At 59.7% G+C, this 22640-nt stretch overlaps 1 protein-coding gene across 35 annotated transcripts in view; it reads left to right on the top strand.

Annotated features, from left to right (window-relative positions):
• FBRSL1 (fibrosin like 1) overlaps window positions 1-22640 on the top strand; it is an 84036-nt gene that overhangs the window by 27633 nt on the left and 33763 nt on the right. For 34 of the 35 annotated variants that reach the window (XM_042234456.1, XM_042234470.1, XM_042234469.1 and 31 more), the window contains exons 3-4: window positions 5261-5365; window positions 7545-7580. In XM_042234456.1, coding sequence (XP_042090390.1) covers window positions 5261-5365; window positions 7545-7580 — 141 coding nt within the window. The remainder of the gene's footprint in view (window positions 1-5260; window positions 5366-7544; window positions 7581-22640) is intronic. The other variant, XM_042234457.1, reaches the window with a different exon arrangement.

Raw genomic sequence — 22640 nt, 5'->3', positions numbered from 1 at the left:
CCAGCTGGCAGGGGCCCAGTCAGGGCCATGTGATCTGTGACTGCCCACTCACCCTGGGGGTGCGCTCAGGAGACACCAGGGGGGCCCAGGAAGGTCTCTGAGACCCAGACCCATAATGTTGGATCTCTGAGGAGGCCCAGTGGTTTTAAAGTGCCCCAGTAGGGGCATTATTTGTTCAGGAGTCCCTGAAATAAGATTGGGGTGAAGGGGGAGGGGTCTCTGCCACAGGCCTGGGTTGCCATGTGGCCCCAGGGCTGGGATGCCAGGCATGTGCACATGCGTGTGTGCGTGTGTGTGTGTGTGTGTGTGTGTGAGTGGACATGGAATAGGGTGCCTCGGCCGTCAGGAGCCTGTGCTCGGTTTCTGTAAGGGCGTCGTGAGGGCAGTCTCCTGACTCCCTTCTCACTGGGACAGTGGGCTGGCTGACTGAGGGCTGAGGGGTGGGTGCTGATGCTTAGTGGGTGCCTGACCCTCACCTCACCCACCAGGTCATGTCCTCCTGCTGGTTTGAAGGAGACTGTGAGTGGCCTCAGCCACAGCCCCCTTTTCAGGGTTCCCCAGGGTCTGCAGCCAGGCCATCCTCACCCCTTCCCCTCCCAGGCCTGTAGGTGTGGAGGCTAAGTGGGCCTTTCCTCATCCCGGAGGCCAGTGCTGACTAGCTGTGGGCCAGAGGGCACCTCCCACCCCTGAGCTGGGCTGGTGTTGGGGCGGAGGTGGGCGAGGCATAGGGCAGAGCCCAGAGCTCCTGAGAAGGTGTGTGTGTGCTCATGTGCATTCCTGAGAGCTCCATGGGATGACACTTGTCTGAGGGTGAAGCCATCTGGTGGGGCATGATCTCCTGCAGGGGCCGCCACGTATCGCTGTTCAGGTTGTGCACTGCACAACTCTGGGGCCGCCACTCCCACTCTCGCCATGGAGGGATGGCATGTGCATCTGCAGGTGTGCACCAGTTGAGCGTGCTGCGCAGGGCGCCTCTGCTCCTTCTGCGCGGCAGGGCTCTAAGGGTGGGGGGAGCCTCTGCGTGCTGCCTCAGGCGTGGAAGGAGGGGAACGCACAGGTCATCAGGCAGGAGTCGGGGGCAGGCAGGCGCTGTGTTGGGGTGTGGGCAGAAGAGGCCTTGCTGAGTGCCTGCGGGGCCTCCAGGACTCTTGGTACTCCTTTGTTTCTGTGTCCTGGTGAGAGCTGGTCTGTGAAGGGTCAGGCGTCCCAGTGAGTCTTCTCGCTGCTGGAGTGAGGGATTCTGGGCCCCCGAGTCAGCCCTGGGGTATCTCAGGAGTTTCCTGTCCCCCATAGAGGGAAGGCACCTGGTGGCATAGCCTGGGGACACTGCCAGGTCCCACCTCTTGGACCCCTTCCCAGCCACGCCCCCTGGACTGACTGCCACTGCGCACACCCTGTGGGTCTGAGCGTCAAGTAGAACCACATGCTGCTTGTTTGTGGCTCAGGGCACTTGGCAGCCCGCCTGGGAGGCAACACTTCCTCCCGGAATTGCTGCAGAACCTGGTTAGGGAGTTGCCTTGCCCAGGAAGGGTCACAGGAAGGGGTTCCCTGTCACTGCCAGAAAGCCTAGGGCCCCAGGTGCTCCTGGGGTGCCTCAGTCTGAGGGTGGTGTCCCTCACCTTGCTGCTCCAATGGCTGTGCCCCAGCCATGCTGATCTAAGGGAAGTTCCTCTACCTGCCCTTCTGAGGGCTGTGTCCTGACCCTGCCTGCTGGAGAGCTGGGCCCTGTTTCCATATTTCCACCAGTCTCAAGGGGAGTCCTGCCCCCACCAGTTTTGTGGTATGCCACCTTGCACGAGCCAGTTGTTACATGTTCAGGAATTTTGCACAACTTGCAGAAACTGTCGGTGCTCATTAGGGCTCTCCTCTTCCCCAGGGAGCCTCGTTGCTCCGGCAGTGCCATTCCCCCACCCTTCCCAATGGCCTCATGACCTGCCTCATCACCTTTCAGAAGTGTCACCTTCTCAGTGAGGCCCCTCCCTGGCGACCCCTTCTTTGCTCTTCTCTGCTGTTGTCCTTCTAGAACACCTGTGGCCATCTGCCAGCCACATGCTCCATGTGCTGGCCTCTTTGTAGGCTTCGGGAGGGTGGGGACTTGGGTCTGTTTATGTTCATTGCCCAGAATAGGGCTGGTTCATAGGCAGGCACTCTAAGCCTTGGATGGGTAGGTGGATGATGGGTGGTGAGTAGATGGGAAGATGGATAGGTGGATGGATGGATGAATGGATGGATGGTGGGCAGATGGGTGGTTAAGTGGACAAGTTGATGGGTGGAAGGGTAGATGGATGGATAAAGGATGAACGGGTGGATAAAGGATGGATGGACGGATAAAGGATGGTTGGGTGGGCATAGGGATAGACCACAAGGCCCAGGGGTGGGCCCAGGCACGGGCTCCTAGCTGCCCTTCTGGGACAATCAGGGCCCAGATCAGAATCTGATCTTTCCAGCTAAAAATGGAGGCATGGCATCCCTGGCCTTCTGGCATAGCTGGCCAGCAGCATTTCTGAGCCACTAGGAAGCAGGTGGGGCTATAGGACAGCCAGAGTCCAGCTTGGGGCTGGCCAAGGAAGAGAAGGTGACCAGCCATCCCAGTGCATCCAGGGTTGGGATGGTTCCCAGGGCACAGTACTGAGTTTGATGGGATTTTCTGGGAAACGGGGCTTTCAAAGCTAAAACCTGCTGCCTGAGGAGGATGACAGACCCCAGCCTGTCCTTCCCCTGTGGGCCATCGTGAGGAATCCTCTCTGGGGTCCAGCTTAGAGAGACCACTTGTGTGACTGGATGAAGTGGAGTGTGGCATCCCCCCTTTCAGCTGTGTGGGGGTTATTCTTCAGCCTCCGCTTCCCCTCCCCCTTTGCTGGGTGTCCTTGTACAGTGAGCAGTTTGCACAACTGCGCCAGGCCAGTCCTGTCCTTGCAGTGTCTCTGGGTCCAGCCTTCCTCTTGGGCAGGGACCCTGCTCCAAGCCCACCCTGAAATACCGTCCCCCAGCAGTGAGGGTGGGTTCATGGCGGTGATTACTGAAGGTCAAAGCCAAGAGTCTCAGCTAGAGCCTTACCAGGATCCCCCAGAGGACCTGATGACACAGCGAGTCTGTAGTGGGGCCCGGAAGTGCTCATTTGCATTCCTGCCAAGCTCTCAGGTGCTGATGCTGCATGTCCAGGGACCCTACTTTGAAAACCACTGGATGAGGGCATTTGTTTTCTTGCAGAGGCTCCTTGCCAGCAAGGCAGTGAGGAAGTTCCCCCGGACCCTATATTCACTCCTTTTGGGGAGACCTGTCATGGAGTCCAGAGGCAAGAAAGACCTGTCTCCAGCTGGTGACAACAGTGACACCTGGTGGCTTAACGATGCTAGAGAGGGTTCAGGCCCACAACAGAACTTCTTACCCCCATAGAGCCTGTGAAGGGCCCTGTCGACACCTCCACTTCCCAGATGAGGAAACTGAGGCTCAAGGACAGTCAGAGAGCCAGCACTGGCCCAGGGTCTGCGCATTCACCACTCAGCTATGCAGGATGGAGCGCGTGAGGCCGGGGACCCGTGGGCTCACAATGGGGGTTTCGCCTAGGGTGAGCCTGGGGCCCCTCCGTGGGCCTGCCATAGGATGGGAGGGTAGTCCTGAGGGCTGGGCTTCCCCCTCGCTGTTCCTGCTTCCCCAGAAGGGGGCCCTCCCTTGGGTCCTTGCACCCAAGCCTGGGCTGTGGATGAATGCCAGATATGTTTTGTGATGACACTCTGATAGCCACACCGTGCAGGGACCTGTGGCTATGGGAGCTTGTACTCCATCTAGGGCTTAGGTTGGCTCTGGGGAGCAGGGGCTCTGAGGGGCAGCCTCAAGAGAGCGAGCCCACCATTGGGTCCACAGGAAGAAGGCTCAGGCCTTGAGGGGGTTTCCCGGGGACTTGAGAATATTCCAGAGCACAGCTGGTACACCTGGCTGACTTTCCACCCTAGCTGAGGTCTCCAGGGCTGAAGGATGCTTACGACAAAATGCCTGGATGCAAAGGACTGGGCCTCTCTGCCCCTGGTTGTGGCGCAGGTTCTGAGCACGCCTGAGCTCTGAGAGCATATGCGCTGGGCGGGGAGGCCTGGGGAGTGGACAGGAGGCCACACGCTGCCCCGCAGGCACATCGGCAGCACTTGGAGCAGGGGTCATTACTAGGCAGTGTGCTGGCTGGGAGCTGTGGCCTCGGTCTATTGCTAGGAAACCTCTGACATACAGTTGAAGGTTTGGGCTGTCGGTGCATGTCCAGACAAAACCATGGGAATGTTCCAGAACCAGGAAGCTGGAGCCACCTGGAGGTGGCGGGACAGCCAAGCTCTGTGGGTCCTGCCAAGGAGTCCAGGAGAGCAGCTGGGAGCTGATAAGACCTGGATGGAGGCTGGCATGATCGGGGTGGTGACTTCCTGGGCCCAGAGGTCAAGGGTCAGGGGCCGTGATGGATGTTCCTGCCCTGCAGCTTGGTGAAGTTTGAAACTATTTCCAAGTAAAAAGAATGCAGGCAGGTTTCTGGGTCCACTTCCCACAGTCACTTAATCTCCCTAGTGGTTAATCAACTCCCTCCTTGGTTTCCTCCTCTGTAAAGTGGGCACAGAGTGGACAACCAGGGCTTTTGTGTGAGGAGCAAGGAGCTGAGGGCCTGCCGGGTCTGCGGAGAGTCCGGCAGATACTTGACCCAGCAGCAGCTGTTCCAGTGGGTACTACTTGCTTCGTTCTGCAGGTGACAGAACCAAGGCACAGAGAGGTTGAGTAATGACCCTAGGACACACAGAGGGGAGTAGCTGGTCCACACCCAGCTCTGCAAACCGTACAGCCCTGACGTGCGTTGTGGTGAGGACTGAAGGGGGCCCAGGCATGGTGCACCTGCAGGGAGCAGAGGTGAATTGCCACAGGCAGGCCTGTCTTGACACCTGATCATGGGCCCCTGGCAGAGTGGAAAAGGCCGGGGCCTCCCACTGGCCCAGTCCCCATCCAGGAGTCTTCAGTCGCCCACCGGCCAGAGGAAAGGATAGAGCTGACAGTAGTTTACGCCGCTGAGTGCTCACCCTTTGCTGTCTGAGCTCTTCTTTCCTGTTCTGGGTAGGAATGGGAAGTACTTATTGGGTTGTCAGTGGTTGGCTCTGCCCTGCCGCCCCCCTCCCCGGGTTTCAGCCCAGAGGGACCGGGTGGGGTGGGGGAGGAGCCTGAGCCTGGCTGTGCCCCAGCCCCACCTTGCAGGGTGTGTGTGCTGAGCCCATCTCTCATCTTTCCCTGTCCCCAGATGAAGGTCGCAGTGTCCAGAGGGGGCGACCACAACAGTGACGGCGACAGCTTCCGAGAAGCCACCAGCTCCCGGAGGAGCAGTTCTCGGGACCAACTCAGTGATGTGAGTACCCCAGCCGCTCGCGGGAACACTTCCGAGTCCCTGGGTTGACTGCCTGGCCAGCCTCCAACCTTCAGCGGACACTGCAAACCGTTTGCTTAGGGGCCCAGGGTCTCAATCCAGGGTTTTGTGCTCACAATTAGTATTTGCCTCTAAAACATAACTGTCTACTAACTGGGGCTTCCCCATTAGGAAGTATTTAAATGAGGACCAACCATTAGGCACGGGCAGGGGTGAGTGGAGGCGGCCGTGCTGGGGTGCAGTCCCTATGTCCAGCTGGGGGCAGGCTCGGGGTCAGTGTCCAGCTGGTGGCGGGCAGGGCTGTGGATGCCACACAGCTCCCACAGATGTGTCTGAAGAAGGAGGCAGGGGGTATGTTTCTGGCCCGATGAGCTGCAAGCACTCCTGCCTGCCCAGGCGAACCCGCCTCTCTGCTCAGGCGGGCAGCAGCACGGGGCATCCAGCAGTCCAAGTCTCTGCCACTGGGGGCCACACGGAGGGGAGGGTGCCCCTCTGAGGCATAAGCTGGCCTGGGTCTGGGGACACCCTTCGGTGTGTCCTGTCTAAAAGGTCCTTGAGCTCAAGTCCCAAGGAGCGGGGGCGAGGAGGTCTTAGGACCCAGTTTGGGGATGACCCAGGCAACACACGAGGGCTCCCACTGGAACGTGGCCAGCAATGGGGGTGCAGGGTATTTCTCCAGGGCTGCTGCGTCTCCCTAGACCTTGGAGAAGGGGGATGGGGCAGGTGTTGCAAGGGCAGGGAGTGGGGGTTGAGGGTCCCTGGGTTGAGGGGGCGATGAGGACTCAGGCGGAAGAGCGGCCCCCCTCCCAACATGGGAGGCACTGCTCCTGGAAGAGGCCTTTGTCTTCTTGACCCCCAGCTGCAGGAGTGGCGGCCTAGCGGAGATGGGTTTTCTGCAGGGCTAAATGGAACGAGTCGTCTCTCATTATCATTTAAATGGGGGCTGGGGGAGGGCCGGTGCGGGAGGCCAGGAGGGGGGCCTAATTGCCCGGCTCGGATCTTGTTGCCACAAGATGGGAAAATAGGCTGGTAATTGTCTGGGGCCGCGGGGGCTGCCCTAGTTCGAACTCCTCTAATTGCCGGCTAGGATGGGAGCAGGCGGATTGTAGGCACAGCACAGGCGGCGTGAGTGCGCAAGCTTGGGGGCAATTATGGCACCTGACCCCCACCCCCCCAGCGGCAGGGCCAGGGGCCTGAGCTACCCCAGGGCACCCCCGCCGACACACACACACACACACACACTGGAGTGAGCTTGGTCTGGCAGACCCCCAGGAACTGGCCTGGGGCCTGGCCAGGGTCTGGCTGGGGAGGGGAGGTGTCCCCTGGCCCCAGCTGAGCTGAGCAGAGTGGTCCAGGCTGCAGTGGTCACCATCCTCCCAGAAGAATCTTGGCATCTGGACCTCAGTGTGGTCTGGCCCCAGGTCTGTGAGTCCTACACACCTCAGACAAGCTTGCCCTCGCCGGCCATGTGAATGCCCCCCAACCCCCACCTGCCGGGTCATCACATCCTATCTGCCTGGGCCTCGGGGCTCAACGCTGGTGACCACCGCCTGCCCTGGGGAGCTGGTGAAATGAACCTAACTGGTTTCTCCTGTCAGATCCTAAATGCCCATTTGAGCCAGAGGGAGTCCCATCAAGCATAGTTGGGATCACCCTCACAGGACCTCTGGGGTGACTGTTGGCCTCTAGGCCACAGCTGACCCCACCCCCACCCCCATCTGACATTTGAGACCCCAGGATTTCCTGCCCAGCTCCAGGAAACCTTCCCAGGCTTTCCCATTGGACCCGGTGACCCTGGGAGGCTGGTGGGTGGTGAGGGAAAAGCTGACCTGAGCACAGAGCGGGGTCAGCCCCTGGCCCAGAACCCCACGTGGAGAGGTGGGGCGCATCCTCTGGGAGGGGCTGAGCCCACCCCTGGGGAATGTGGGGGCTGTGCCGCCTCTCTGCCTGGAGACTCTGCTGGGCTGGACCATACCTCCAGGTCTGGGGGTGGAAGATTCCTCTGTGGGTCCTCGGGCCCTGCCACAGGCTGATCAGTGTGGTCCCAGCCTAGAGTTCCAGTGAAGACCCAGGATGGGCTCTGCCTGCTCAGGTCCTCCAGGGAGAGGGTGGCCATCTTGGGCTGCAACTGGTTCCTGACTGTCCTCTTCCTTCTCTGCAGAGCTCGGCGCAGGCAGTCTCAGGCAGAGGTTACTCCGTAAGTCTCCCACCCCGCTTCTGCTGTCTGTTCCCTACACACTAACCCCAACCCTCGACCCACGGGAGCCCCGACTGTACTGAATGCTGCCCTCAGGCTGGAAATGGAGTTTGTACAGGATGGGGATGGGCCAGAGTGGGCAGAGATTCAGAGGGAGCGGGACTCCGGGTCCTTCCCTGCAGAGTAGTGGGCAGTGGGCTGGACACCCTGGGTCCTGTGGGGCAGCGTTTGGTGTCGGGGTTCCTGCACGTGGAGCAATTGCAGCGTATGCCCTCCCCGCCCTACCCCCTGCCCCGTGTCCTGACACCCTCTCCCCAGCTGTGCTTGGCCCGACCAAAGAGGCTGGAGGGTGTGAGGCCCCTGCTCTTAGCTGTCATCAGGGGCCCAGGGGTGGGAGGGGGGCCGGCCAGCTGCCACTTGATACTCCGGCCATGGCGGGGGCCACCCTCACTGTCCCCCAGCCCCCTCCCCACGACTTTATTTCATTTCCCCTTAAGTATCAGGAGGCCCGTTAATGACACCATAAAACCCAGAGCTCCATAAAAGCCGTTTCTGTAGATTTACAGTCGTTTCGGCTCATTGGAGGGCAGGGGCCTGGGCTCCGCCCGCCTCATCCCGCAGCTCCTGATTAACTGCTAGTTCCAGAGTTCCAGGGTCTGACAGGCAGGCTCTCTAAATCATAGCGGCTTTTTATAGGGTGTGTAATTAACCCATTAATTCCCCGGGTGGCAGGAACAGCCGTGGGTCCCTGACCCTCCCCTCCCCCAGCTCCACGACCCCCAGGGTCTGCCAGCCCAGGCAGCTCTGCCTTCTGCCTCAAATCCCGGGCCAGGCTGTAGCATCTCTGAGCCTTTGACCGGGGGGGCTGTACACTTCTGGGCAGAGGTCCCAGGTGCCACCCAAGGGGTGCTTTCCTGGGAAGGCCTCTGCCCTCCTCGGGCAGCCTTTGTGCGCTCATCTGTTGTCGCGGTCATGGTTGGCGGCCCCAGACTGCTCCTTCTCCCCATGGGCCTGGGTGGTCTTGATGCGCCAACAGCTTCTGACCATGTTGATGGGGGTGGTCGGCCAGGCTTGGACAGGACCTGCACTCTGGGAGGTGCCATGTGGTCCAGGTTGGCACCAGGGCAACCTGGGGCAGTGATGGGGAGAGTTGGGGGCAAGACACAGAATGCCCACTGACCTGCACCTGTCCTGGAGGGTTGGGAGTCCCGAGAGGTTGGGCCCAGAGATGCCCCATGTGGAACCTTGAGACGCCCGGGGCTGCTGGGGTCTCCCTGCCAGAGCCTCTGGGCAGCCCTCTGCTTCCAAACCACCATGTGTCATTTGTGGTCTTCTCTGCAAAATGCTGCTTTGAATGTTTCCTGGAGAAGTAGTTGTAATTAACATGCCAGCTGCTTGCAGCTTAGCCCCCACTGAGGCTGCACGTGAGTGACAGATGGTGGGGGCAGCAGCCCAGCCTGCTGCTCAGCCTTGGGGGTTCCTGAACCATGTCTGCAGACATACCGGTGTGTGTGCGCCAGACCCTGGCGTGAGCAAGTGTGCCCGCAGGTCCCTGATGTGTGTTGGGCAGCACTGCAGGGCTTGTATGGTCAACCCTGGTGGCCCTTTTGTCCAGTTGGCATGGTGGCAGCCTCCCCTGGGGCTGGAGGAGTGGGCGGGGGCCTAGAGGACCCTTGCCCAGCAGGCCGAGGCTGGCGGCTGGCAGGTCACCCTGCCGGGAGCCTGAGGATGAGGCTTGGAGGCTGGCTGGGACCCTGCCTCTAGATCCAGATTTCACCATGGAGCCCTCTGGCACAAGGGTGACACTCAGGCTGAGGGCCCTGTTTGTGTATGACTCTCAGTGCAAGGGAAGTGTGTGTTGTGTAACCCTGTATGTTCACATGTGTCTATCTCTCCCATGTGCCCATGAGGTGACGTCTCTGTGTGGCTGTGGCAGGGCTCCACAGTTGCACCCGGTTGCACCCGGAAGCATTCCATGTTTCTCCGTGGCCATTTCTGTGTGAGTCTGTGTCTTGTCCTGTCAAGAGTCTGTCTGGAGGTGCCCGTGTGTGTCTGTGGATGCAGCAGGTCTCTGTGTGTGTGCGTGTGTGTGCGTGCACGCGCACGTGCGCACCACACTGCATCTAAGTGTCCATCTGGGAGCCCATGTCTGGACATGGCACCGATGTGTCTATATATGTATGACCGTGGTCATGCAGTGTGTATGTGACCTGTGGCCATGTGGCATTACACGTAGGTGTATATGTTTGCACACACCTTGCTGTTTGTGTGTCTGCATTTAGGGCCTCAGGCTCAGGATGGGTCACGCTTGTCCTTGCCTCTCCCCACAGCATCCCCTTGCTAGGTGACACAGGGCATTTGTTGTCTGACCTGGATTATAGACCGTACTTAAAAGTTTAATTTGCCAAGATTTATCCCCAGCAAATCCCAATTATTCCCCGTCCTCAACAACGTATGTCCCGAAAGCTCAGCGCAGCCTCCCCAGCACGCCGCCAGAGGTTCGTTAGTGCCATAAAATTAGTTAGAAAGTAATTTTCTTAATTTGACTGCTTGCAACCAAGGACACGAGGATCCATCTCCCGCCAAAGCAGGGGACTTGGGAGTTTCCTTTATTAAAGAGAAATGAGGACCTAGACACCTCACAAGCAGGAGGCTGCCCTGCCCCAACCCTGAGTGTGTAGCCTGGGGACAGGGCCGAAGACTCAGGTGATCCGGTGTCCGGGCAGGTGTCCTCAGGGTGGGTGTGGTCGGGGAGGGGTTAGAGAACCTGCTGCAGCCCCCACTGTTGGGAGGGGCCTCTGCTCAGGGCCACACTCCCAGCTCACCCCGGCTTTCCCCACCAGCTCCTCCCATCCGGTCCTCCACCCAGGTCCCTCTCTGTCACCCTCTGAAGGAATCCTGTCTGCCGCAGCCCACGGCACCAGAACCCAGCTGGCCGCTGGCCTCCAGGCGCCTCTCCCGCCCTCACCGGCCGGATCTCAGCCCGAGTCCTCCCACCCTCCCCGGGCTGGGGTACAGCTCTCACCTCCAGGTCCCTCCTCCCCTCAACAAACACTTAGTGAGTATCACTGCCACTGGAAGGAACCAAACAGCCAGTGTCCCTGTCCCCGGGGAGGTGGTGAGTGCTATGGAGAAGTTTGAGTAGCCTGGCGAGAAGACCTCCCAACCCCACCCTGACACGAGGCTGGGGAGCAGCCACGCAAAGGCCCTGCGGTGGGAGGAGGCACCACCGTCAGGAATAGCAGGAGGGCAGGCTGGGAGGTGAGGCTCTAACTGTGGGTTCCCAGCAGAGCCTCGGTGGGATTGGGAGAAGGGAGCGCCTGCCTGCACCCCAGCCAGGCAGCCTCCACACCAGGTGCGAAGGGCCCAGGGTGCTCACCAGAGTCGGTCGGGTGGGGCCCCACCTGCCAAACTGCCAGGGAGCCCCCGCCCACACACATGCATACACACGAGGCATAATTAGTTGATTGGCTTGATTGCCTTCAGGGGATTTCTGGAAATGAATTTTGGCTTGTTGGTTGGGCTGCTGACAGCTAATTTCCCAGAGAGCCTGCTAATCTCCCATTACCTCCCCCGCAGCACCTCCCATCCCAGGTCCCAGGCAGGCACACTTTGGGCTCCTGGCACAGTTGAGTTTCATCTTTCTCGGGGCCATGAGGGCCTAATGCAGCCTAGCACACCCCTGGCCAGTCCCTTCCCCTGGGAGCCTGGACAGTTGGACAGAGTGGAAACTAGCTGCTGGCATGGCCCAGGGAAAGCTGACATGAGGGCTGGCAGGGCCCAGGCTGCTGCTGTGCCAGACAGGCAGTTACTGAGGAAGTCTAGTGGGGACGGGCGCTCATTTCGGAAACACCTTGACATCTGAGGGGCAGGGTCATGAAAGGCTCTTGACATCTGGAGCTTGATGCCAGCTCATGGTCAGCAGCCTCTGTTCACCCGACATGGGGCCTACCTCCATGGGCTGGTTGGGCTTCCTTACAGCATGGCGGCGGGTTACCAGGGTCCCGAGAGCCAGGAGGAAGCAGTAACAGTGGTGTGGCGTGGCTTCCTGGTGCTGTTATCACCCCACCTCTATTCATGGGGAGAGGCTGTGGGTCCCTCCTCTCCATAGGAGGTGTGTCAGCAACTCATGAGAGGGGTACAGGTGCATGGCAGCCTGAGGTACAGGCCACCACCCGGAGCCCCTGCCCATCCTGCCAGGGCCTGTCACGTTCGGTGGGGCACAGCAGCTTCTACTGGGGGAGACAAGCATGCACACGTGTGTGTAACAGCTTGCAGCAGCCCGCACACATCTGCCGAGCACCTGTGGTGGCCAGGCCCTGTCCAGTGTGGTGATGGACGAGGCCAGTCAAGCTCTCACCGCAACAGCAGGGCCGTGTGTCTGTGGGCTCTGAGTGCCCGTGTGTGTTGACGCGTGTGCATGCGCTGGAAATGTAGCCATGGCTCTTGCATCTGCACCCAGGTTTCGTACGCTACCACCCTCACCCACTGGCAGAAGGGGCACAGTCTTCCCTTCTGGGAACCGTGGCCCTAGGGCTCGGGAGAGCAGGCAGGGAGACTCCTGGGGATGGGGTACGTGGTTGGCCGCATGTGGGTCACTTGCCAGCTTTGCTCCATGAGCCAAGGACAGTTGTGGTGAAGAGGAGGCACAGCACGTGGGGGACTCTGCTCTAGTGAGCGTCCAAGGGCAGGAAGGCTGGTGGACATGTGCCCGGGGAGCCCCTGAGCCACCTTGAGACCTGCCTGCCCCATGCCCACCCAGGAGCAATTCAGCCCCCCTGACAGCAGAGCCATCTGCTTGCTCTGGCCAGTGCAGGCCTCCCCTGACCCTCCCCGCACACAGCCATGCAGTGCAGGCTCCGTCTTTACGAGGCAGGTTTATGACATCCATTACCCTGCTCCTTGGGCCACTTCCGAGCAGCCGTAATTTGTACAAAAGCAATAAAAGCCCGTCAGGCTCTCCCTGGAGTCGGGAGCTGAATGCTCCTCTCGCCTCTGAGCACAGGACAGCCCTTCAGCCGCTGCTGGGAAGTGGCTGCTGCTCAGAGGTCACCAGGGACGGCAGGAGTGGGGTGGGCAATGTCCTTACCCGTGGTGCATCCCCAGGCCATGTCTGGCCTGCCTCTTGTCAGAGGAGCCACTGTCCACCCACCCACCTATCTGTCTATTCCTGTGGCAGCAGAAAGGGCGTGGCCTTGGGGGCCTCTGTTCAGCTTCCTGTGGGCAGGCTCCGGGCAGTAGGGGGCTCTCCAGGCAACTGGACAGCAGGTTCTTCCTAAAGGGAGAATAAGGTAAACAGACCTGCAAGGAGATCAAAGCAGTCAGTCCCAGAGGAAATTGACCCTGAGTCTTCATTGGGAAGGACTGATGCTCAAGCTGAAGTGCCGATACTTGGCCACTTGATGTGAAGAGCTGACTCATTGGGAAATACCCTAATGCTGGAAAAGACTGAGGGCAGGAGGAGGGGGCAACAGAGGATGAGATGGTTAGATAGCATCACCAACTCAATGGACATGAATTTGAGCAAACGTGGGGAGACAGAGGAAGACAGGGAAGCCTAGTGTACTGCAGTCCATGGTGTAGCAAAGAGTCAGACACGACTTAGTGATTGAACTACAGGAGGTGAGCAGGTGACCTGCACAGTGCTGGAGACGGTGGTGGTGCAGGCAGAGAGGTGCTGGTAGGGAGGGATGGGTGCTAGATTTAGTGAGGTACTGGTAAAGAGAAGAGCTTGAGGACTCGGGACTTGGTGTGAGCGGTTCCAGTGGCGCTGCAGGGGCCGGGGACAGCTCTGCGTGCCGGGGCTGTCATGTATGCATGCTCTGGGCCCCTCTGTGGCCATCCTCTGCAGGGGTCCTTGGCACTTCCTCTGCTGTCCCACATAGAGGTCAGCCTGGCCAGGGTGGGGTGAGTACCCGGCAGGCCAGGGCAGTGCGCCATTCCCCTCAGGGCTCTAGCATCTGAACTCCAGGGGTCCTGAGGACCCACCCTCCTGGCCAGGAAACTTCTCGTGGCTACCTTCTGTCCTGCTGGACGCTAGGGTGGGAGAAAGATGTGTCTTGTGCTCCCTGGGGGTCCCCGACCCGCTCATGTGTTCTGCTTTCCCTCTCATGAGACAGCACCCCAGCGTGTGCTGGGGGGAGGCTTTCCAAGTGCCCACACACATCACAGGTTGGGCTGGCGCAGACCTGGACAGCCACTTGCTCTGGGCGCTTGTCCCAGCAGGCTGGCTCAGCCCTCTGGGTTAGTGAGTTTTCTGACTCCTGACTCTGCTCTGTCAGGAACACACCAGAGCCTCCAAAGGTCATGCGTGGCCCCCAGGTGTCACATGAGCAGGGGAGGGGCAGGGATGGCAGAGCCAGAGGCACTAGCTAAACCCTACCCACTGGGCAGCTGCACCATAGGTCCAAGGCTCTGCAAAGCCCCAGGGGATGAGGGGCCCACTGGGCAGGGCTGAGCAGCATCTCGGGTCAGGAGAGGAGAGGAAGCTGCCACTGGGTGGCAGCCCCAGTCGTCTCATCTGTAAGAGGGAGGAGCCGTGGTACCCAGCCCACAGGGCTGTGGGGAGAATAAGCGAGTCTGCCAGGCTCCCGCTGTTAGTCTCTGCGCTATGGGGCGGGCCACTGTCACACTCCACGTGTCTGTCCAGGGCATCACTGAGGCCTGCGGCCTGTGTTCCACTGGGGACACGGCAGAGCAAGTCCTGGGGTCCCTGCTCTGATGGGGAGTTGGTGGATGCAGTGGGTGCTTCTCAAGAGTGCTGGGCACTGCTGGGGTTTCTGGGGACAACTGTGCCAGTGGTCAGGGGCAGCAGGGAGGTCAGGCCAAGGGCAAATGCTTGGTGGGGTGCAGGTGTGCCAGGGCCCCAAGGGGAGGAGGGGAGGGGCCTGCCAACCCACAGCTTGAGCAGGTTGGTCCCAGCCACCCAAACCACCTGACATTGGCACTCCTCTGGGCGAGGCACCGCATGGGAGCTTTGGAGAGCAGGCAGCCAGGCAGACTGGAGCTAGGAGGCCCTCTGCTCAAGCTGGGGGCCTGAAGCTTCAGGCTGGGTTGACCATCGGTTGTTAAGTGACCAGTTGTGCTGACTTGGTTACTTAGAACACCTGCATTCATCATAACAGTTTCTGAGGGCCGAGTGTTCAGGAGTGCGTGGCTCTGGAGTTCTCTAGAGGGCAGCCTGTTAGGAAGTGGGAGGCCGAGCTGTGGGCAGCATGGTCCCTCTGCAGTGACCTCTGGGAGAGCTTGTGGGGGCCACCACAGCCCCCTCACCCGTGCTGGATCTTCGCCAGCTTCCTCCCTGACCTCCAGTCAGGAGATAGCTTCTGTCCCTGGACTCACCCCCCCCACCCCCTCCTCGGCTGTTGCCACCTCCAGGGCAGCTGCAGCGGTTGGAGGGTATGGGGGGTGGGCGGTGGGGGTGGGTACATTCCTCTCCTGGCCCAGCCTGGGGGTGCAGGCAGATCCAAGCCCCTCAGATTAGCACAGAGCAGTTCAGGTCCCCTGGAGGCCCCAGCTGCCCTTGCCCCTTCAAATAGCATGACGTGAAGGACTCCAGTCCAGTCAGGGCCTGTCCCAGGAGGCTGGACACAGACGCTCTGGGCAAGCCTGCGGGACCCCTCACAGCTGTGGCCACATGTGTAGGAACCATGGCTGGAGGGACAGTCATTCTGGGGAGCCGGTGGGTGACGGGCCTGGCCAGGCCGCTGGGAGCTGAAATTCAATTATGCAGGACAGGCTGGGCTGCTGGGACCCAGAAGGTTAGGGATTCGTGTTAACACCGTTCTGGTTAAGACTTTTTGTGTTGATAAATAATTCATAAGGCAGTTAGTGCTTTGAGTCTGACAACAGGAGAATATATTAATGCAGTCGACTCCAGAAAGGTCAGCGGCGGACGGCAGGGCTGGGGGCCATCCTTTACTCATTCCTGATGGGCTCGTTCATGATTCCAGCCCAGCGAGGGCTGATTGAACAAAGGGAGAGCCCCCTTGGTGCGGCACACCATCCGCGGTGTGCGGGGAGGACTGGGCCCGGGCCCTGGAAAGGCCCCTGAGGGGGAGCCCAGGGCCACGGGCTCTTCTGAGGGGCGCCATCTGTCCCCCTACAGCTTGGGCGGGGCTGGGAGTGGTTGGAAAGTAAGTCCTAAAGTGGTGACTATTGGCTGTCCTCAAGTCTTTGTGGCCCCCTCCCTGTGGGTCACCTGCCACTCCAGGACCCAAGGTCAGAGGATTGAAGAGAACCCAGAGATGCCTGCTGTCCTGGGTGCCGTGGAGGGAGGGGCCGATGGGCAAGAAGGGAAGCAGGTGCACAGAGGGGGTGACAGAGGAGGGGAGAGGATGCGGAGGGGCCCCTGAGGCTCAGCGTCCAGGGGTGCCATCTGAGGGGAGGCCCGTCCTTGGGCTACCTGCGGGACAGGCATTCCTCAGGGAAACAGCACGCACTGGACCCTGCCCATCATGTGAGTGAGTGTGTGTCGGTGAGTGTGTGTATATGGCGCTGTGAGTGCATGTGCTTGCGTGCAGGTGTAATTACAATGTGGCCGGCCAGTTGCAGGAGCAGGTTGTGACCCTTGAGGCCTGTGGAGATTTGGATACACCTTTGCCCTAGGAACGAGGCGATCTCAGCCGCAGCACTGAGCAGTCATGGGAGAGAAGCTGATGGGGCAAAATGACTCGTTCACGCTCTGAGGGCCAGGCCTGGGCTCCGGCGTGGAGCAGAGGCCATGGGGTGCTACCAGCGCATGCCCTTGGCAGAGTCACCCACAGGCCCATGCCCCAGTTCTCCTTGGTGTCTGTGGGAACTGCACCCAGAGAAAATGTGACATAACTTTGTGTTTTTCATAGCAGTTACGGTCAAGGCTCCAGTGATAAGCAGGTATTCAGCCTCAGGAACTTTGTCTGACAGAACATTCCAGAATTGTGTGAGATACAAGGCAGTGTTGTGGGGCTGGCCCCCACCACAGGCGGCAACCCCATTCTGTGTGACACCCAAAGCCCCCTCTGGGTTCCATCCCCTGGAGACCCCATGAGGGGAGGAGGAGAGTGGGACTGGTCAGTGGTCAGAGCAAGAATCATCCATATATTCCCTCATTCATTCCCTGCCTCCACTGTCCAGGGTCTCTGTACCCACCTGAGTCATTCATTCGTTCACTCCCTGCCCACAGTGTCTGGAGTCTGTGTGTCCCCGCCTTAGTCATTCATTCATTCAGTCGCTCCCTCCCAGCCTGCCCTGGACTGCAGGAATGAGATCTTTGTTCTAAGGGAACTTGGGTTTCAATAGAAGGAGGCTGATGTTAAATTAGCAGCTAGTTGAAGATTGGCTACAGCGTGAGGTCTGGACTCTTGACTAGTGCTGTGTGGGGTGCTGCTCCACACAGAACTCAGGGAAGGGCAAGGAAGGCAGCCTGGAAGGGGTGGGGGGGTGTGGCAGCTGGCGGGTCATGACGGCCAGGCATGACAAAGCCCAGAGTTCTCTTCCAGGTTGGGGGGATTGGCTTTTTCTGTGCCGGCTTCCCCTCTCACCAGGCACCAGCTATACTCAGACTCTGCCCTCTGAGGACAGGCCACACACTGGCCACTCAACATCCTAGGCTTGGGGCCTGAGATGCTTCCAGGCTTCCACCAAGCCTTGTACTGTCTCCGTGGGCTTCCCTCCGAGGCTGCTGTCAGCCACATCTGAATGTGCAGGAAGAGACCCTGGAGGCGGGAGCAGGGTCCCCAACCTCTTGTCCCTCAGGCCCTATGAAACCCAGTGCCCTGGTGGCTGTCTCTCCTCAGCCAAGCTTGGAGGCCTCTGTGGCCCCAGAATTCTACTGCCCTCCATGAGCTCCCCACTGGCCGAGGCACAGCTGGATGGATGCATTAGTGGGGCTTGCTCTTCTGGCCCCGAGGGGCCGTGGGGCAGGCAGGTAGGCAGGCAGTGTGGAAGGGGCACCTGCCCTGGGCAGATTCGAGCCCCTCTGTCCTCGCTGCCCCCGCCTGTGACAGATGGCATTTCCCCCCAGTGCATCCCTGCTCGGTAGCCTCCTCCCCACCTTCTCTGCTCACAGAGGAAGCTGCGCCCGGCCATTAGGATGCAGTAACTTAATTGCTCATTAATTGGGTAATTAGTGCTTTGTTTTGCTTTGAAGTCGAAACAGTCATAAAAAGTGAATTAGCTGAGTAAATAAGAATAGGGTTTTCAGGATCCACCATCCAGATCTCTTGCCTAATTAGGAGTTCCTGGGTTGAGGTGGCCAGGGGCAGGACGGGGACCTCTGTCTAGTCTCAGCTGCCACGAGGGAGTCACTGGCATGGGGCCCTGACCACATGGGCCAGGTTAAGATCATGGCTTTAGGAGCCTGCTCACCAACCCTCCATCCATGCCCTGGGAGGGCTTCCAGTCACTCTGCCTCAGTTTCCCCATCCATAAGCAGGTGGATCTGTGGTGGGGACTCGAGAAGTGTGGAGAAGCAACCCCAGTGAGCAAACACAGCATCAGCCCAAGTCCTGTTGTCTTCTAGGCCCCTGCCCTTCTCCTGCCCCCACTCCTGCCAACCTCATAGCCCCAGGGCTCGCCTGTGGTTCTGGGGAGGGTGGATAGTGGCACAGGGTCTTTTGGGGCTTGGACCCAGCTCAGGCCCCTGCTCACTGGCCATGTGGCCGGAAGTAAATCCCTTTACCCTTTGAGCCTCTCCCTTCTCATCTCATGAAGTGGGCCTATACCATAGCGGGCATGGGTGGCTGCAGCCTTCTCCAGCCTTGTGGCTGACTCCCACCGCTGTACTGCCCCGCACTTCAGACCTGGCCACCCGACAACCACGGCTGCCCCGGTCCATAGATGGAACAACAAAGGCCCCAGCACTGCCCTCCTGGCCACCCCCACCCCTGAGAGCCCCCAGGGTCTCCTCCTGACAGGGCCAGGGAGCCTGGCTGAAACCTTCAGCTGCAGTGCTCACTCCCAAGGTGGAAGTGAGCACACAGGATGAACAGCAGCCTTGCAGCCCACTCCCGGTGGTAACCAGATAGTGCAGCCTCCTCCCAGGCTGCTGCCCGCCTGGGGTTCACACTCCTCATCTGGCTCTGTATTTTTGCTGAATCGCTTAACTGGAATGTGTTCTGCCTCCCCGCGGAGCGTTTGCAACAGAAATGAAGGTGACACCTCCGCCTGTATCAGTGGAGAAGGATGGATTTGCGCTCAGGGTGGGGGTGGCGTTCCTCTGCTCCCTAGAGGGTGAGGGCCTGCTCTTCTCTCCGAGTTCTTCCAAGGCAGCTCCAACAAGCAGGATATTTAATAAGCTGGGGCTGATGTGCGGGGCCACAGGAGGCCGGGAGCCCTGAGGACAGATGTGTACTGCCCACACGGACACTGCTCCTGGGCCCCACACACACGTGGCACCATGTGGCCTCACGGCAGGTCATCTGACCCTTCAGGTGCCTTGCATTCACTAGGGCATCTGGCGAGATACCCTCGGGTAGAGCACCCACTGGATCGGATGCCAGGTGCTCACGTCTGAGAAGCCTCAGGGCACGACTCCCCATGTCTCAGCACCCACATGAGAACACCCCCAGTGAGCACTGCCCGCACCAAGGACCGATGTCACCTGAGCTTCCCCAGGTGTCCCCCAGCACACCTCTAGCCTTACGGCTGTGGCCCAGGGCAGGGGTCAACACCACTGTGCAGCGGCTCAGATCTTCCTCCCCTCATACCCAGGTGGGCTGAACAGAAGGTCCTGTCGCCTTCCACTCACACGCAGACCACAGATCCTGCTGACTTCTGGTTAGCAGCTGCTCAGGCCTTTGCAGGTGACTGTGCCCATGGCAAGCCCAGCCCAGGCTGGGGGGCAGGTGCGGCCCCCCTCCACCCCCGGCAGGTCTGTGGGCAGGGCCTCCAGGGCTTCTGCACAGTGTAGGCCCTGCTGCTGGGACAGGGACCTGGCCCACCTCCCCCTCCTCCCCAAGCGCCAGGCCACACTGCTCCTCGGCCCTCTGACCTCTGGATGGAGGCTGGGTTAGGGGTGGTCTTAAACACCCTCCCCCCAGGGCAGACCCTCTGTCTCCATTGCGCATGGAGGGACCCTACTTGCCCCCAGAGGTGACTCTGGGCCAGCCCTGGATTCTAGAACGTATGCTGGGAGCACAGGCTCAGCAGTGAGGTCTCCCTGCCCATGAATTTTTCATGCCTTTGTTTGAGGAGTGGGAGACCAGCAGCCTTCCTCCCGGTGCTGTGACACTGTAATTAATGTTCACGCTGAGAGAACAAGGCTGGTCTCTGTGGCTGCTGAACGACCGTGTCAGTTTGTGGAGGGTGATGAGCGGCCCGCACCCCATGCAGACAGCTGCCTAGATTTCTGGAAGGGACTCGGCGATGGAGGCTAAGCCCCTCAGACCTCCTGTGCGGTGCCCTGAGGGAGCAGGCACTGTCAGGTGAGGGTGTCTGTGTGCAGGCCCCAAGGAGGACTCGGGTGCCTCCACGGGCTGGTCGGATAACGTGAAGGAAGGGGCTGAGGCCGATCGTGGTGATGGTGAAGGTGATGAGGGTGCTGATGGAAGTGACGGTGGTGGTGCAGGCGACCGTGGCGAAGGTGTGGCGCTGACAGAGGTGATGAAGGTGAAGCTCACTTAGTGACAGCGAAGGAGGTAGTACGGCTGTGGCAGCAGCTCACGTTACAGAGCCCAGCCTGCCAGTCAGCGGCCGTTCTAAGCGCTCCAGCGCAGTGACCTGTTGAACCCCAAGCCCACCCCACTGTGGAACCCCTCACCCCCGGCTCTACAGATGAGACTGAGGCTCCAAGAAGTGAAATGAGTGGCCAGCATCACTGTGAGTGGAGGAGTCAGGACAGAGCCCCAGGATTGGGCCCCAGAAGCTTCTGTGTGGCCATGTTCCCAGCATGTGACAAGGACCAGCACTCTGGGCCTCGACGTCAGGAGAGGCAGGGTGGGGTCACAGTGGAGCCCTGCTAGCATTGGGCAGAGCTGTCATCCAGGCATGTGGCTCCACGTTCTCAGTAAGAGGCAGGATTTTGTGAGGAATCTCCAGATTTTTAAATATTGGCAGCAGTTCTTTTTTAAACATTAGGACAAAGGAAGCCGCATCTAGCTTTTGGCTTCTTAAGCCTTGTCTCGAGGCCTGTCCCCCCGTGGATGGGACTCAGGGAAGGCTGTCAGTTAAGCCTGGGGCATACCACGTGTCCCTTGTTACATCACCTCCGTGAACATGGGCGACACACACAGACCTCAGACATCGCAGGTCACATCTGTTAGCAGAGTGACGCGGCGGATTGGGGCGTGGAGGAGCTGAGCTCGGGGCCTCTGTGATGCAGGACCCTGAGCTCAGGTATGTGTCTGACCTATGCTGGGTGGTCATGAGCTCCCAGCAGGGCACCTTCCCCCAGCCACCCTTCAGCGTCACCTGGGTCCCAGGCATTCGGGCTGACATAGCCTGAGGTCCCTTTGGTGAGCTGAGGTGCACTTGGGACTAACCCTGGGCTGACTGACAGATGGGCAGAGGGGATGGCCCTGGAGGAGAGGTGCCACAGCTTCATTGTTTGCTGGCTTGACTAGGCTGGGAGGAACTGGTAGAGGGGTGTGGTTCCTGCCGAGTGGGATTGGAATTAGGGGCAAGCAGGGAAGGTTGGGGTTGACGTTGGGCTCTCATATGGGCCAAATAGGGCTCCCTGTCTAGCCACCAGCCATTACGGTGAGGGACATGAGCCAGCACTTCCAGGGCTGAGAGACACCGCCTTGAAACTCCCTCGGTTAGGGCCTTCAGCCATTCCAAAGGGGAGGGAAGCCCTCATTCTCATCCTTGTTGGAAGACAACAGTAATTATATTGAGTGGTGGTGGTGAAAAATACCATCTTACTATATATAGTAATGAGTATGTACTCAGCCCTAGAGCTTTGCATGTATTCACTCATATAAGCCTTACAACAGTCCTGTGGGTGGGCCATTGACTGTTTTCCAGAAGCATACCTGAGGCACAGAGAGGTCACGGCACTTGCCCAAGGCTGCACAGCGGTGGTGGCAGCGCAGCGTCAGAGCAGGCATCTGCCCCAGAGCCGTTTCTTGTGCTCCTTGCACACTCAGCACTCACCTCGGGTCTGTCCCCTGCTCTGTGGGCTCCCTGCCTGGACCCACACCCACACCAGGGTGACAGTTTCCAGGGCCGCCCAGCCCAGCCCCATGAAGGTCGCCTCGCTCAGGCAGCTCCCGCAAGACAGATGCGGCTCTCTTTCCCTCCTTGTCCTGATTAATTGCCTCATTCAATTCCGACTCTATTGCAGTTAAACATTAATTCAGTAGGACTTAATAACGTGAATTCATTTACGACGCAGCCTGTGCTGGCTGAAAACGGTGAGCTGTTTGGTTAATTACAGGCTCCGTGTGCTCGCTGGCAGGCACCCTCACCCCCCTCAATGTCACATCATTTAGCTGTCACCAGGGGCCCCATCCGAAGGTGCAGGAGGGCTGTGAAACTGGGCCTGGGGCTGCTTCCCGGGGAGCCGAGGGACAGGTGTGCTGTGCCCTAGACTCAGCCTTCTGACGGCTTGGTGGGATCGCAGTTTCCACCTCAGGGGCTCTGTGCTGCTAATTAGGCATAAAGAAGCCTGACTGGGGGATCTCCGGCAGCTCCACTATTTCTGCAGGATCAGAGGCGGTTCGTGCCAGCCCTTCTCCAGGCCCCGCTCCCCACAATCCATGACCCCTTAGTCCCTCCACCCCTCTCTCCTAAAGTGCCAGTCACATGGTTGCACACTTAAGAGCGCGGTCCGGGCTCTGCACGTGAAGCTCTGTGTGTTCAGGCTGCTCACCTTTCCAGCTTCACCCCCCACGTTCCCCTCCTCACCTTCCTGCTCTGCCTCCCAGGTGTCAGCCACCGCACTAGAGCTGGCCAGCCCCGAGGGGCAGGGGCCTCTTACCATGGTTGTCCAGCCAGGAAGCTGGACCCACAGCCCCTTCTGCCTTTTGTGAAGGGATCCCCCCCCAACCCCCAGAGATCTCAGATCAGGCCCTGCAGGGTGCATGTCAGAGGGACAGAGGGTCCATGCAGCTGCTCTCAGCTTCAGGAAGATTCCCCCAA

Source organism: Ovis aries, chromosome 17 (assembly GCF_016772045.2).
Source record: "Ovis aries strain OAR_USU_Benz2616 breed Rambouillet chromosome 17, ARS-UI_Ramb_v3.0, whole genome shotgun sequence".
NCBI classification, from domain to species: Eukaryota; Metazoa; Chordata; class Mammalia; order Artiodactyla; family Bovidae; genus Ovis; species Ovis aries.
Note: the sequence above shows the minus strand (reverse complement) of the source record. Positions and strands in the feature narration are given on the sequence as shown.